The sequence below is a fragment of the Gopherus flavomarginatus genome, chromosome 11 (assembly GCF_025201925.1).
Source record: "Gopherus flavomarginatus isolate rGopFla2 chromosome 11, rGopFla2.mat.asm, whole genome shotgun sequence".
Taxonomy (NCBI): Eukaryota; Metazoa; Chordata; order Testudines; family Testudinidae; genus Gopherus; species Gopherus flavomarginatus.
In genome coordinates this window covers 33,840,537-33,855,989 of record NC_066627.1, presented here as the reverse complement: position 1 = coordinate 33,855,989, position 15,453 = coordinate 33,840,537, and the positions used below count along the sequence as shown (strand labels likewise).

General features: G+C 45.0%; 1 protein-coding gene across 1 annotated transcript in view; it reads left to right on the top strand.

The window, feature by feature from the left end:
- SLC13A3 (solute carrier family 13 member 3) overlaps window positions 1-13,516 on the top strand; it is a 41,195-nt gene extending 27,679 nt beyond the window's left edge. The window contains exons 8-13 of the mRNA XM_050917346.1: window positions 568-672; window positions 1,759-1,856; window positions 3,644-3,756; window positions 4,092-4,253; window positions 6,797-6,934; window positions 11,431-13,516. Coding sequence (XP_050773303.1) covers window positions 568-672; window positions 1,759-1,856; window positions 3,644-3,756; window positions 4,092-4,253; window positions 6,797-6,934; window positions 11,431-11,616 — 802 coding nt within the window. The 3' untranslated portion in view covers window positions 11,617-13,516. The remainder of the gene's footprint in view (window positions 1-567; window positions 673-1,758; window positions 1,857-3,643; window positions 3,757-4,091; window positions 4,254-6,796; window positions 6,935-11,430) is intronic.
- Window positions 13,517-15,453: the final 1,937 nt, after the last annotated feature.

Sequence of the window (15,453 nt, the reverse complement as noted above, 5' to 3'; positions counted from 1 at the left end):
CCCTTCAGTACATTATGGACCAGCCTGCAAAATGTCATTATAAGAATCAAAGTCCCACTTTGAGTTTTAGGAGCAGAGAAAGCCCATTAAGCCATGTGCTACAAATTTGATTAGCTTAAATTCAACCCAAGTGATTTCTTCTCAGTGGTTTAAGTATCTCTACTTCCTTGTGTCTTTGAGAGGTTTTAAGGCAATATTTTGGACGTGTCTTGGTCAAATCCTAGCTCCACTGAAGTCAATGGGAGTTATGTCACCGACTTCATTCAGGATAGGATTTTACCCCCTGTTCCTTACTAGGAATATTAACAATAGCAGATGTTACTGCAACTGGAAGATCCCTTCCCTCATCAGCTCTCAGTTATTCACACCCTCAGTAGGGGATACAGTCTACATTCTGCTCTCAGAGAGGGAAAGTCCCCATGTGTCATGCGTGAAGTTTTACCTGTCTGAGCTAAGGCTTGAAATGTAGTGAAATCATCACTAGCAGTTAAAGGTGACCTAGGAAAGGTAACTCATGTTCACTTCATTAGCATGACTAGATTTTAATTGCATCTCCTTACACCTTAGGTTTGCAGAACAGGCAGTTCTCTTCCTCTTCTGCTTGTTTGCAATCCTGCTGTTCTCCCGGGACCCAAAATTCATCCCAGGCTGGGCAAGTTTATTCACTCCTGGGTAAGATTCTATTTTCAATCCATTGTAACATTTTTTTCAATAGTATTTTCAGGCTTTTGAGATCCGTGGGTTTTCCATAGTCCTTGTTTATACTGTTGTCCAGGTTTCATGGAGTAAATGGAGCTGAGCCTTATGTATCCCTCTAGAACCATTTTAATTGTTTTTGTTTCCAAGAGGAGGTAGTGGAAGCCCAGAGGGATGTTAATATTGAAAATGCTCACGGCCTGAGCTCTGGGAATGTTGCCTATTGATACATTTAGGGCCAAGTCCTGAAGTCTTTGGACAGACCATTGATTTCAGTGCAGGTTTGGGCTGAATAAAGGCTGCAAGAGTTCACCCCTTAGTGTTTTTCTCTCTGCATTGCAACCTTTTCTTTGCTGTGACATCCATGTGAAGACAAAGATGAAGAACCATAAAGGCAATAATAGTAATACTCACAGAAAGAGAGTGAATTGTTTCTGCACAGAAAAGAGCCCAGCTCTATTTTTCCAGGGACACAGTTCAACAGACTATTCATATTCAGAAAAGGAGTTCACCACATGCTCGGCTCTAATGGGAATCAAGTACATACTTCACGGATTAATTTTGTTCTCAATATTTTACAGTTACTTAAAGTTAAAGCTTAAATGCTTTGCTAAATTGGGGCCTAGAGTTTTTATATCACGCTCTTCATTTTAGAAGCTGAGCATTTTACAAAGAGATCATAACCGAAAAAGGCCAATGATCTGATTTTTCTACTTCCCCGCAACCAGCTTAGGCAATCTCCCCAGACCTCCATAGTCAATATTCTTCTCACATACTCTATCAAACGGAAAGCGATTCAGCCATTCGAGCAGCCAGCACTGCCACCCCCTCCTATTTTCTTTAAAACTAGGTTTTTGTGTTTTCAGTGTCTCTGATCAGTTTTCTAAAGGAGTCACAGCCAATCTTAGACACGTAGCTCAGAAGGGAATTAAAAAAAAAATCATGAACAATGAGTGGTGTTGATGCAAAATCCTAATCCTCTTTGGTAAATCCCAATTTTTGTAAACTTTACAAATCTCAAGACTTTTGCTGCTTACAAATGTTTCTGCTCCTCCTGGACAGGTTTGTCTCAGATGCGGTTACTGGAGTCGCCATAGTGACCATACTGTTCTTCTTCCCTTCACAAAGACCATCCTGTAAATGGTGGTTTGACTTAAAAGGTAGGTTGTAAGCCCCTCTGTCTCCTTCTTCTGTGTTCACACTGCAGGAGCTCAGCACATAATAGTAAGGCAGGGTACTCAATCAGCAGGTAGGGGATAACATTTTGAAAAGCACCTATGTCCCATTGGCTTTCGATGAGACTTAGGGCTTGTCTACATCAGAAAGTTGCAGCGCTGGTGAGGGAGTTACAGCGCTGCAACTTAGGAGGTGTACACATCTGCAGGGCACCACCAGCGCTGCAACTCCCTGTTTGCAGCGCTGGCCGTACTCCCGTTTTGTCTCGGGTGTAGAGGATCCAGCGCTGGTGATCCAGCGCTGGTAATCAAATATAGACACTTACCAGCGCTTTTCTTGACCTCCGTGGAATAAGCAGGTATCCCAGCATACCTGAGGAAGCCTCTGGTAATCAAGCTGGTCTCCTTCCCCGGTTTGCTCTCGCGTTCCCCGAACCCCGAGCAAGCAGGTCTCCTTCCCTGAGGTTTGCTGGGTGGTTCCGGGAACGCGAGAGCAAACCGGGAAAGGAGACCAGCTTCGCCGCGGTTTGCTCTCGCATTCCCCGAACCCCGAGCAAGCAGGTCTCCTTCCCTGAGGTTTGCTGGGTGGTTCCGGGAACGCGAGAGCAAACCGGGAAAGGAGACCAGCTTCGCCGCGGTTTGCTCTCGCGTTTCCCGGAACCACCCTGCAAACCGCAGGGAAGGAGACCTGCTTGTTCGGGGAACGCGAGAGCAAACCGCGGCGAAGCTGGTCTCCTTTCCCGGGTTTGCTCTCGCGTTCCCCGAACCACCCAGCAAACCGCAGGGAAGGAGACCTGCTTGTTCGGGGGTTCGGGGAACGAGAGAGCAAACCGGGAAAGGAGACCAGCTTCGCCGCGGTTTGCTCTCGCGTTCCCCGAACCTCCCTTGAAGCCGCCCAACAGCGCTGCAGTGTGGCCACATCTAACACCACTTGCAGCGCTGGTTGCTGTAAGTGTGGCCACTCTGCAGCGCTGGCCCTATACAGCTGTACTAATACAGCTGTAACAACCAGCGCTGCAAAATTTTAGATGTAGACATGGCCCTAGGCAACTAAGTACTTGAGTCACTTATGTAAATGTTACCCATATGGCTATGGCCACCTTCATCTTTAACTGGAGGTGCAGCCCGTGCAGCCCATGGGGCTCATCTCACAGCAAAGCAGCACTGGCTCTGGCCTATTATCACAAAATGAAAGCAACTGCCATTATGTCATTTCATGCAAATTAGGTGTTGCTTTCAGGCTGCGGCAAGTTGCTCCTCAGACTCCCATTGGGAGAAATGTGGTTGTCCGTAGTTCACAGAACATGACAGCCCTACCAGTTTACCTTTCCATGTGACACAACAATAGAGTTCTTATTCAGAAGTGACCTTCTGGGGGAGACACAGCAATTTCCTTCCTAGAAAGCTCCTCCCACTTTGAGCTGCAGGTAGAAAATTAATACGGTGATGAACTTGTCCACAAGATTACAAATGTCAGAAAACTTCCTCCTGCCGTAATCTGCCGGATGTCAGAAAGGAGAATATCTATGTTTATTACACCAAGGAAATTGTCCTTTATGTTATTAAAAAAAACAGCTAAGAAAAAGCCCAAGAAAAACTTAATTGCTAGAACTTTTTTGCTGCCTGTTTAATTGAAATTGAAATATCCATGTGTTTGTTATTAAGTGATCATCAGCTAACTTGGACAGCAGTGAATAACGTAGCTATTTTATCAGATGACAAGTTATTTGTTAATCTCTGTGTGTGTGTTTCGTGGGAATCTCTTTCTCTAGCATCAAACACTGAGAATGTGCCTTTGCTGTCTTGGAGAAGGGCCCAAGAGACTGTACCTTGGAACATTATCTTGCTGCTCGGTGGAGGATTTGCCATGGCAAAAGGATGTGAGGTAGTTTTTGGAGTGATGCCCATCATCAATGTTACTTTTGTGTCATTCTACTCTATACCCATGGTTTTTAAAAGGGTATCAGTTCGGCTTCTGACTTTGCTCCTGCAATTTTGCACCTGCAGTGTATGGCAGTTGAGTGACTGGATTTGACATCTAAGGGCTATAACATGCCCCCCTCCCCCGCCACCCCCACAAGGTGGCTGCGTTTCAGAGGTGGGTGGGCAAAGTGATCTCTATTTATATGTTGGTTTGCAATTCTGTGAAATGATCTGAGTCTTGCATGGAAATCCAGGAGCTCAAATATAAAACCTGCTGCATTTTCTCTCCTGCTGCAGGAGTCAGGCTTGTCTGTCTGGATCGGAGGCCACCTGCATCCCCTGGAGAATGTGCCGCCAGCGGTGGCTGTCGTGCTTATCACAATAGTGATCGCCTTATTCACAGAGTTTGCCAGCAACACGGCCACAATTATAATCTTCCTGCCTATCCTGGCAGAACTGGTAAGATACGTCACCATGATGGGGCCAGCTCTGACCCCTCTGTGGTCTCTCTCAGTGCACACTCTTAGGTGTTAGGCCTTGTGCCTTTACCTTGTCTGGGATGGAAGCCCCGAATTCTCCCATTATCAGACCAGGCCCTGCTCTACAGGTCCTTGTGTACCAGCGTGATGACTCAGCAGGCCTTACTGGGTTCAGCCCCTGCAGTTCTTCCTTTTGGGGGCTTGTGCCCTGTGGTGGCCACAGTGACAGACAGACTTGTCCGAACAGCAGGAACAAAGCAGAACATAAGAGAACAAGGATTTTAACATGACAAAAAGTCTCCTGCATGTCTATCTTCCCCTAAGCCCTACCACCCTGTAGGTGTGGATCAGGCAGGTTTTGCTACATCTGACCCCCTTGGCAAAACAAGTCTGGTGACTTTGTCTGGAGCCTGGATGTAGCATCTTCACAATTCAATAGCTCCAGGCATTGTCTCTTAATGATCTCACTGTGTTATGTATTAAGAGTCATAGTGTTGCCATCCTATTGGTTTCCTAACAACCCTGCTATTAACCAATAACCCAATATAGCCACGCTGTAACTATCCCGATAACCAGGTCACATACAGAATTCACAAATTACTGCAGTCAGCCTCATGTGCTTCACAGTCTAGGTACCCTGTGAAAACATTTTCCTCTATTGCCGCAACCCGGCCTTCATCAGCTGCAGAAGATGCGCTAGTCATCTGAGCAGCCATGGGGTCACCTCACTCCTCTGTATACTAGGCCCAGTAGTCTCCAGGATCTCAGCTGGCCTATCCAGCTGTGTGGAGTTGTGACCAGGGTCACTGGAGGGGCTATACTGAGACTGCAGAGTCAGGGCAAATGGTAAAGAATAGGTCAGAGATCCCCCAAACTGGTGGTTTATTCTATAATTAGATTTCACCAAGCTAGTAACCAAACAGTTCCTGTAATACCTTACTGATTACCAAGAAGCCAAAATACAGTTCTCTTTAAGCAATCCAGCCTTGGCTCCCACCCTGACAGCCAACTCTAATATAGTGAGAGTTAGCAAAAACCTTATTCACCGTAAATAAAGTTCTACTAAGAGACTGGACACATTACCCACCAGGTCAATGAATATTTTAGATCTCACCCAAATACATGCTTATAGCCAATCTTTATTCATTAAGATTTATTAATAAAAGAAAAGACAGAGAGTTGCTGTGGTTAAAAGATCATTCAACGTACAGATATGAATAAAGTTCTTAGGTCAGTTGCATAGCAGAGATGGTGAGGTTGCTGCTTTGTATAGAGCCTCCTGTAATCAATTTAAAAGGCTATAGTCCAAGAGGCAGTTCTTGTGCAGAGTTTGTTCAAATTCTTCCATGAAAAGTACAAGGTTAATCCACAGTAGACCTGGAGACCTCAGTCTTACAGGCTTAGATTTTCCCTGTCAAAGTTTAAGCAGATCTGAGAGAGCAAGCATCAGATGTGAAATTTCCTTTATAGCTTGAAGCAAGTCGTGTTCACAGCAAGGCTTCCTTGGTTGAAGAATAGGTAATGTATATTGTTGCTTTGAAGCTAATCTCTCATTCCTAGGCATACATGGGTAGCTAGTTGCCTTCATGAGCATAGGGCAATTAACCATCAAACAGCTTACAGGTCATTTACTACAAATTTCAAAGATAAATGAAAGAATAATATTATTGCATCATAAGTTTCATCTAAATTATAATATCCCCTTTTGACCTCTGAATCCATAGAATACTGTCGTAATGAATCACTAAAGCCAGGAACAGAATTTTAGCATCTACAAGCTAATTAGATCACGTTAAACCTCTAACAAGGTAAACATACACAAATACAACTAGAATCTGTTCTTGATTCTCTAACAATACAGGCCTCCATTTCAAGGACTGTAGTCTATTTATCACACCTGTGCTAACAATCTATAAGGAATGGACCTTTATACAATTTCACTACTCTTCTAATATGGCCTTAAGAGTTGGTTTTGGGTCACTCAGCCTGCTGGTCGCTTAACCCTCACTGGCTTAGCCCCACAGGGGTCTGTGTGCTCCCTGAGGCCATTTAAAGAGACCTCAGGTTTTAGTCAACCAATAGTTTTGCGATGTTGTGTATTCAAGTGGTTAGAAAAGGCAGCCGGGAGCCAGAATTATTGGTATCCATTTCAAGCTCTGCCACCGACCTGCTGTCTGACCCTGGGCAAGTCACTTCCTTGCTCTGTGCCTCAGTTTCCCTATCTGTGAAATGGGGTTAACAACACCTGCACACTTCACAGGGAGCTTACAAGGCCTGCTTAGTGTATTGGACTGTTTGGAAACAAGATGCTAAAGGAGTGTAAGTACATGCTGCACAACAGATTAATATTAATCTTTAAAAATGTTCTTAGCAATAGAACAGCAGGATATTCTATTATAAAGCACAGATCACTGAGTTCTGCTAGGCCCAGTGCTGTAATTATTTGCATTCTTAGCTGTAGCTCCATTGTAGCTCAGAACCCCTAATGTACAGTGTTATATTTTTACATTTTGTTCTTTTAAGGCAATTCGTCTGAAAGTAAATCCCCTGTATTTAATGATACCAGGAACTATAGGATGCTCATACGCTTTCATGCTACCAGTCTCCACGCCCCCGAACTCAATTGCATTTTCTTCTGGACACTTGATGGTCAAAGATATGGTAAGTTTTTTTTTATGTACAGAAATCACTGGAGACACAATCATTTAGATGAAGAGTTTTTAGGACAATAATTTTGAGATATGTTACCAAATCAGAGTGTTGTAAAAATAAAATCACAAAGGTCAGTTTGAGCATCCCAAGCTAAATTTCCCAGTAGACCTTGGTCAAAGTCACCATCTGTATGTGAAGGGCATGTTACTACATTCCTTTTAATTGGTTAACTGGATCTACTGCCAGTGGTATCTGATGTAAATGCTGGCTGAATCAACCGCACTAGAATATTTTAGTCTTTTCTGATCTGGAAGGAATTATTTGACATAATATGCTTGGAGCAATCACCCAGGCAATTCCCATTCAGGAAGATGATAGAGGGAAACAAAGAGAGAGGAAAGACAGAAGAGTCTAGGAGAGCCAGAAAGCTACAATATGAAGCTCTCCGAGCGAGCAGCAAAATTAATATCTCTCAAAACTCAACAGGAAACATGTATATGAATTCTCAGATGTGCTGTCAAGTTCTCTATGGAGACTAAATGTACAGCCTGTATAACAATGACCCTCACTAATGAAGAGACATGCTATTTCCTAAACAAAGTGTCACTAAGAAACGAGCTACTTCTCCTTTTGATTTTACTATTAAGTTTGTTTTGCTTTGTTTTCCTGTCTGGTATTTTCTTGTTGGCATTTAAAAAAACAAACAAACTTCTTATTAAGGCAAAGTTACAATAGAGTGTTTACATCCTACACTGTACATTACTATTAGTTTTTTATTGTAGATCCTTACATTAAAGAGCACCAAGGGAATGTTTTCAATTCACTGGGCAGAAGAGCTTGACCACAAAACTCCTATGAATGTCCATCGGGGTCAACTTAGTACATCTCTATACTCCAGACTGAGCATATGTCCCCTTATATAACTCCTCACCTGTGGTCTGTGGACCCTTAATGGTGCACTAAGCCCGTTTTGATGACTTGCAGAATAAAACATTTTTGTAAGCAATGGCTGAGGAGGGAGATAGTCACATAGGGGAAAGGATCTCCCTCTTATAGGTGCAACCATTCAGAGCTGGTTAGAATTCACATGAAGATGGCTCAGACGTTCTTCCCTGTAGCGTTTATGTGGTGATGGCCACACTAAGTGACTCTCGTACCATTTTCATTCTCATACCATTCTCACACTCTTATCCTCAAGGCCAGTGAACATGAGCAGAAATCACTCGACCTGTTCGGTAGGAACCTAGTCTTACGTGATTCTGTAGTGTAGTAGGTTGGTTTGGAGATCACTGGTACTAGCTGCTAAGTTGGTTTGGCTACCAGGGGCCTCAGCCCACACTCCAGTGCTTCTCAGCATTTGCACAAGCACTAAGTAAATGAGGATGTGAGAACTGGGGAGAAAAGAGCAGGCCTGTTTTCAGTTTCCTCAGAAGAGAAGGATTACTGGAAATGCACCAGGAAGGGGATTGAATGTTACAGAACATCTTGGTGTGCAGAAGGGCAAGGAGAACACTCAGCGAAAAGCAAGGAGGTGATGAGGAATTGGGTAGGCTTCTCTCAAGATTCCTCCCCATTTTCCGCTCCTTACATCTTCTTACCCCAGAGTTGCAGTTACTCCTCTCCAGGAGTCAGGCTAGACACAGCTACTTCCAAAGCCCATCTACATTGTTTTGTACCTCAGCCAGAGGGGATTGCTGGAGAATGACCTGAGGCAATCGCCCTCCCACAGGCTGAGCTTCACATCACTTACAGCCTCTGCCAGCCTGAAAAGTGAGAATCTGTGACCAGAACCTAGTTTGTCCAGTTGGAAGCCCATAGCATTGCCAGGAATCCTGCCCTGAGTGTGTGAAATCCAGACAATAATGGGATTTGCTACTTTGCTTAAGATCTCATTGTTCTGCAGCAGGAGGTGAGTGTTCTCATGATCCCATCCATGCTCACAGCACTGGATTCAGCAACTGCCATGGCTGAGCTTATGCTTGGGAAACCCAGTTGCTTTTATAGTCCACACTAAATGTGAAGGTCTCTGTCCAGCTCATTAGTGACTGGTCCACATGTGATGTTAATGAATCTGCAAAAACCACCCACTAGAAGACTTAGTCCTTTAAGATCAGGTGGTAGAGGCTTGTGCTTTATACAGTCCACCAGGAGTACAGGAAGAGCAGTCGGGGGAGGATGGGCAGATTCTCTAGTTTATGGCATTTCAAGACAAAAGAGTGGGTGTTTTGAGGAAACCACATTCTTGCTGAAAGGTCAGGTTGACTGGATGTCAACTTGATTCCTAATCTGTGTCCCTCCTTGCACAAGATCATTGTGCTCCAGTGGAAGCCTGAGCAGAGGAATCCACGTGGGGGCAAGTCAGGTTACACACTAGGGTAGTCCTACTCCTTTAGCGGCAGAACCGCTCAATGACTTTGCACACCTGCTCTCTGGTTCTCAAAACCAGTGTAACAAAAGGATGGGGTGTGGGCAGAGAATAAATATGGCCTTAAGCATGACCCTCGTTGTGCTAATGAGGCACTTTAAGCAACTCACTCTCCTCTCTGGCCTTGGTGCTCAGACAGTAGCACTCATTAATACAGGGTTGGGGTCCTCTGTGCCCCCCACATCTTGTTCAGCAAATTTTACCTTGTGGTAATATGTGCCACGCTCCGTCCTATATAGGATCAATCCTTAAGGCTCTGCAACAGTGGCTGTTGCATGCAATGAGATGAGGTTCATTTTTCCTATTGGAAGCCATGGGAATCTGGCTGCTTGGGAGCCAGAGAATGAAGGGCAAGTGTCAAAGTAATTAAAGAAGAGGAACTTCAGAGATTAAAAGATTCACGTTGCTGAGCAGGAATCTGATCTTACACTCTTATGTTTAAATATGCTGCTCACTCACCAACCAGCGGGGCAGGTGGAATAAGAGGAAACCAAGTTTATGTGCATGCCCCCGGGTCTATGGCTCAGCTGAGAAGTTGGAATTTTATCTATAGGAGGGGCTGATAGTTATTTTTAGGGTTGGCTCAGTTTAGAGACTGTCACCCTTAATCACATCCCCTTTAACTTAATTTGAAATGATAGAAACCCAGTTAGCTCCAATTCTTGTTGACAGGTCAGCTTGCCTGGATGTCGACTTGTTTCCCAAGCTTGTGTCCTGCCCTTGGCTGGCCCCAGGAAGGAGCAAGTTTTATGACTTTGCTGTGATGTTCTGTGACTATGGAATGAAAGTGCAATTTGTGAATGTCCCTTTCAGTGGCACAGGCTTACCCAATATCCTCAATGTACTTAGCCCAACGGAGTTCAGCATTCCTTCACATCCTCTAACTTTCTTTTGCCCCACTCTACCTCAGCCTCTTTACGGTTAAAAAGTGTGATGACATGCCTTCTTCTGGAGCTGCTAAAATAGCATCTGGCCATTCAAGCCTGTTCTCTCTCTCCCTTTGTACACCACCCGTTGCCTTGGTTCAGACTGAGGTTTAACAGTTGCCATGGTTGTATGAGTTTGTGCCTTTGCACTGAGTGAAGTGAGAGTCAGTTGCTTTGGAAACAGTGAGTCAAGTCCTGAGGCTCCTTCTCAGTTTTACTTAGGCTGAAGCCAATTTGAATTTTGCCTGAGTGAAAACTGAACAAAGGCTTTGGGAGAAGGCCTGACTCCTTTTGAAACTCAGCTGTTTATCAACTCAAGCTCCTGGTGTCTTTGCATATTGGTAAGGGGCTCTGGTGGTTTTCTTTTCTAAGAACTGCTGCACACCTAACCTTTGATTATTAATTTGATTCAGCTTTTACTCTTTGCCTCCATATTGCTGTAGCTTTACAGAACTGTTTGTTCATATTAATGGGCCAAAAATGTCTGTGGTTTCACTCATTCCCTGAATGTGGACACTGATTGTATTACAGACAGGGGCTTAAAGACAGAAAGTGCTTTTTAGTCCACAGACTCTTTAAGTTGGATTTCTCAGTTCCCTGATGCTCGGCTAGCGTGTAAGAGAATCCTTTCCTTCTGCAGAAATGAACCTTAAAACAAGCACATACACACTCCATTTACTGGGATGTTAGAGATGCTTTTCCAAAGCCTGATCCTGAAAAGTTCTGAACACCTACTGCTGTCAGTGAAGACAGCAATAGAAGCTGCGTGTACTCCGTGCCTCTCTCTGGCCCTGATCCTGCACCAATAATGGCTAAACTTTCATTTATACCATTGGCACAGGATCAGGCCCCAATTCACCAATGTGTCTGAGCTCGTGTTAGGTATGAGAACAGTTTTGTGGACTACTCATGTGCTTAAAGTTAACCATGTGCTAACGCTCATGTGCTTGGATGGATGAGGACCTAAGTCAGCATTTGGGAGTGGGGTCCCTGGCTTGAGAAAATCCAGTTGAAATGTTAATTAAACTCCTCTTTGTTGTAATGGACATTCATGTGCAGTCAGTCCTCAGGGCTGGCCAGCGTGGTTCCTTGCTTCACATGCTCAGGATTTCCAGGCTAAATCCAAGTATAATGTATCTGCATTTCTTTCACAGGCGAGAACTGGGCTGCTCATGAATCTTATGGGTGTTCTGCTGCTTAGCTTGGCTATAAACACATGGGCCAAGAGCATCTTCCAGCTGGGCACCTTTCCTGCGTGGGCCAACATCCATGGAGAGAACATCACGTCCCTCTTGTTGGATGTAAAGAATGTTACTTTAAGCTCGCTAAATAAAATATGAACAAAGCCAGGTCATAGGTGGGACTCATTCACTTAGGACTGGGTCACTGGAATGGCCAGAGTGTACGCACAGGACAAAGGCCATGTTGCTGCTCACATTGCACAGGACTTTCCATTCATTTTATTTTATTTTTATAAATATTACTCATTGTCATGACATAATTTTTGGGGTGGGGATCTTGGAAGATTTGGCTCCTCCCCCACAGATATCTATCAGCCAGTTTTAGAAAACGTTGTTCTTCATTAGTAGAGGTGTATTAAATGGATCACCAAGTAAGTCTCTAACATTTCCAGGGTAAATGCCACTCCTGGTGAAATCTATGGGAGTTTTGCTGTTAACTTCAATGGGCTAGTTTCTGATACCCTAACTGATGCTGGATGGTATCCTTACTCCCATGAGAGAAGTCAATGGGACCATTTCAGGTGCTACGCAACTTGGATCAGGGTATCAGAACCAGGCTCAGTGGGGGGCCATGCTTGATCTCTGTGATTCTAGAACATTTGTTAGGGGTCAAGTTTTCACAAGGATTTCACAAGTCATTGCATCATGTAGTATGAAGACTATTTCTTCAGCTTCTTATGACAGGATAATTCAGGAGACTATGACAGGCTAGCCAGAATTTGGTGTATTGCTCCACAGTGGGCAATTGGTAACAGTAGGCTTCCAAATACATTCATTAGCTTGGGATTTATTTTAAAACCCATGACAATAATTTTCACCAACACTTTTGTACTGACTGGAAAGGCAGAGATTTGTGGCCATGTTCACTCCTGATGTAACTCTGTGTCTATCAGGGGCATCATGCCAGTGGTTTATGTGGCGATTCTTAAATTGGGGAACTTCTTTTAACTGAGGTTTGAGGTTGACCTACTCATGACAATGCAGCTGAGTCACAAGTCAGTAGACTGTTCACAGAGGAATGTTGACATTTTTGCGAAACAGAGTTTGATTCTTTTATCTGATTGCTTGGGTACTTTCAATGAAAGGATTTGCAAATTGAGCATGATTTTCATCACCATTTTATCCAAACACTTGTATTTTGTTTGTGTAAGACTCTGACTATTTAATTAAAGATCAGTATTTGAAACAGATGGGTTGAAAGATGAGGAATCTGATATGGTGCTTTGGGGATGGTTAGCGAGGGAATCCTTGCACTGATTCAGATGTTGGATTCAACTGGCCCAGATTCCCAGCTGGTGTAAACTGGCATAGCGCCAATGGCATTGACAGAAGTAAGCTGACTTACACCAGCTGAGGTCTGGCTCAGTTTTCCCTCTAGTTACTCAAAAGATTCAGTGTCAGCTCTGAGAGCAGACAGGGTAATTTATCCATCAGACCCAATTCTCTCTTTAATCGCAGTTGCTGCTGTTGCTGTGAAAACAATATTGATTACAGCACAGTATCAGGGCTGCCCAGAGGATTCAGGGTGCCTGGGGCAAAGCAATTTCAGGGGCCCCTTCTATAAAAAAAAGTTGCAATACTATAGAATACTATATTCTCGTGGGGACCCCTGCGGGGCCCGGGGCAAATTGCCCCACTTCTCTGCCCCCCACCCCCCGGGCAGCCCTGGGAAAAATAAACATTTAAAAACCTTCTGCATCTCGGCACAAACCCAGTTTTGAGAAACCTTTTTTTCAAGTCACCTTTACAAGGTATCACTGGTTCTCAGCATCAGCTAGTGCTAAAAGGCACTAAAGCTCATTAAAAGGGTTGGACAAATATTTTCCGTCAAAACTTTTTTTGGATCGAAAACTAGGGATTTTTAAAAAGCAGAAAAAAACCATGGAGAACTTCTGCTTTCCTTCAAAATTTGTTGTGGTTTTTTTAATTGAAAAGCTGAAATTAGTCTGCCAAAACCTGAACATGGTTTGGGGTTTCAGAAGTGTGTGGCCAAATATTTGCTGCTTGCTGTGTTTGATTGTTTAAAGAAACAATAAAAAATTCTGCTAAAAAAAAATCCAAAATTTTTGAACCACCTCAGCTTGTGACTAAATGTCTGAGCCCATCCAGCCAGAGATTTTCCAGGTTTCTGGTACTCTGCTAGCTTCCTTAACTCATACCTGTCTCCATAACTTTGGGTTCATTTAGGTTAGAACATAAAAATGGCCATACTGGGTCAGACCAAAGGTCCGGCCAGCCCAGTATCCTGTCTACCGACAGTGGCCAATGCCAAGTGCCCCAGGAGTGAACCTATCAGATAATGATCAAGTGATCTCTCTTCTGCCATCCAGCTCCACCCTCTGACAAACAGAGGCTAGGGTTACCATTCCTTATCTGTCCTGGCTAATAGCCATTAATGGACTTAACCTCCATGAATTTATCTGTTTCCTAGAGACTGGCTCCATGGGTTCCCTTACAAACTGGAGATGGTTAGTTACTGTGGGTTTGTCTTTAATATAGCTTATGTACATACTCTACGAATTGAGCATTTGAGCTTGTTCCAGAATCTGGGATGAGCCTATGTTGTGAAAACTGAAATGTTCAAAACAGCACATGCATGTGAATGGACACAGGGTGCTAAAATTAAATAAACCCAGGGGGTCTCAAACTGGGGGTTGGGACCCCTCAGGTGGTCACGCGGTTATTACTGTGGGTCGCGAGCTGTCAGCCTCCACCTCAAACCCTGCTTTGCCTCCAGCATTTTTAATAGTGTTAAATATATTAAAAAAGTGTTTTTAATTTATAAGGGGGGGGCTCCCACGCAGTGGTTTGCTATGTGAAAGGGGTCACCAGTACAAAAGTTTGAGAACCACTGAATTAACCCCTCTGGAGCATCAGGGAATGCAGAGGCGGGGGTGTCCGTTGGTAGGGTTGGGAAGGAGGTAGGTGGTGTAGGATATTGCTCTTCTCATGTGATCCCTCCCCTCTGGCTCTCTTGGCTCTATCACTGTTAATCTAAAGTGGCTAATTTTAAACGAAGCTACCCTCCCCTGACATGACTCTCCCTATGGCACTGAAATTAAATGTAGACTATAATTTGGTATTTGAGAAGTGAAAGGGATGGTAGCCCTAAGGGAAAAGATAACAGCTTGGCTCTTTGTGTTAAATAGCTGTCTGCAAGCCTCAAACTGCTAAATGAACTTTAGGGTAGGGAAGGTTGTGCCTCCCCAAACAGCCTGGCCCTGCTCCCTACCCGACCCCCACCCACTTTCTGCCCCCTGACCGCCCCCCTCAGAATCCCTGACCCATTTTGCTCTTTGTCCTCTGACTCCCCCGCCAAGACCCTCCCAGCCACCACCCCAGGACCCCCCCCGAACCCCCCCGCTCCATCCCCTGACTGCCCTGACCCCTATCCACTCCCCTGCCGAGTCCTGACAGACCCCCAGAATGCCCATGATCCAACCCCCATTCCCTGACCACCCCCCACAAACCTCTGCTCCCTCCCTGTCCCCTGACTGTCCCCAGGACTCCCTGCCCCTTATCCAATGGCCCCAGCCCTGGCCCGCTTACCATGCCGCTTACCCCTGCCTTCTCCCTCTCCCAGAGCCTCAGTGCACCGTGCCCAGAAGCAGCCCTGGACAGCGCTGCAGCGCCGAGGCTCCAGCGAGACCAGAGCTTGCAGCCCACCCCCTTACCCCGAGGCTCTGAGCGGGAGGAGCTCAGACCCCGCTGGAGCCACTCCGCTTTAGCTCTGTCCAGGGCTGCTCCTGGACATGGTGCGCTAGGCGCTGGGGGATGGGGGAAGGCAGAGGCGGGGGGGAGCCTCCGATATTTTCATGGGGGCCCCTGTGGGACCCAGGGCCCTGGGGCAAATTGTCCCACTTGCCCCCCACCCCCTGGGTGGCCCTGCATAGTATGAATGTTTCCAGAGGGGTCAAGCTGAAACCGAACATGGGA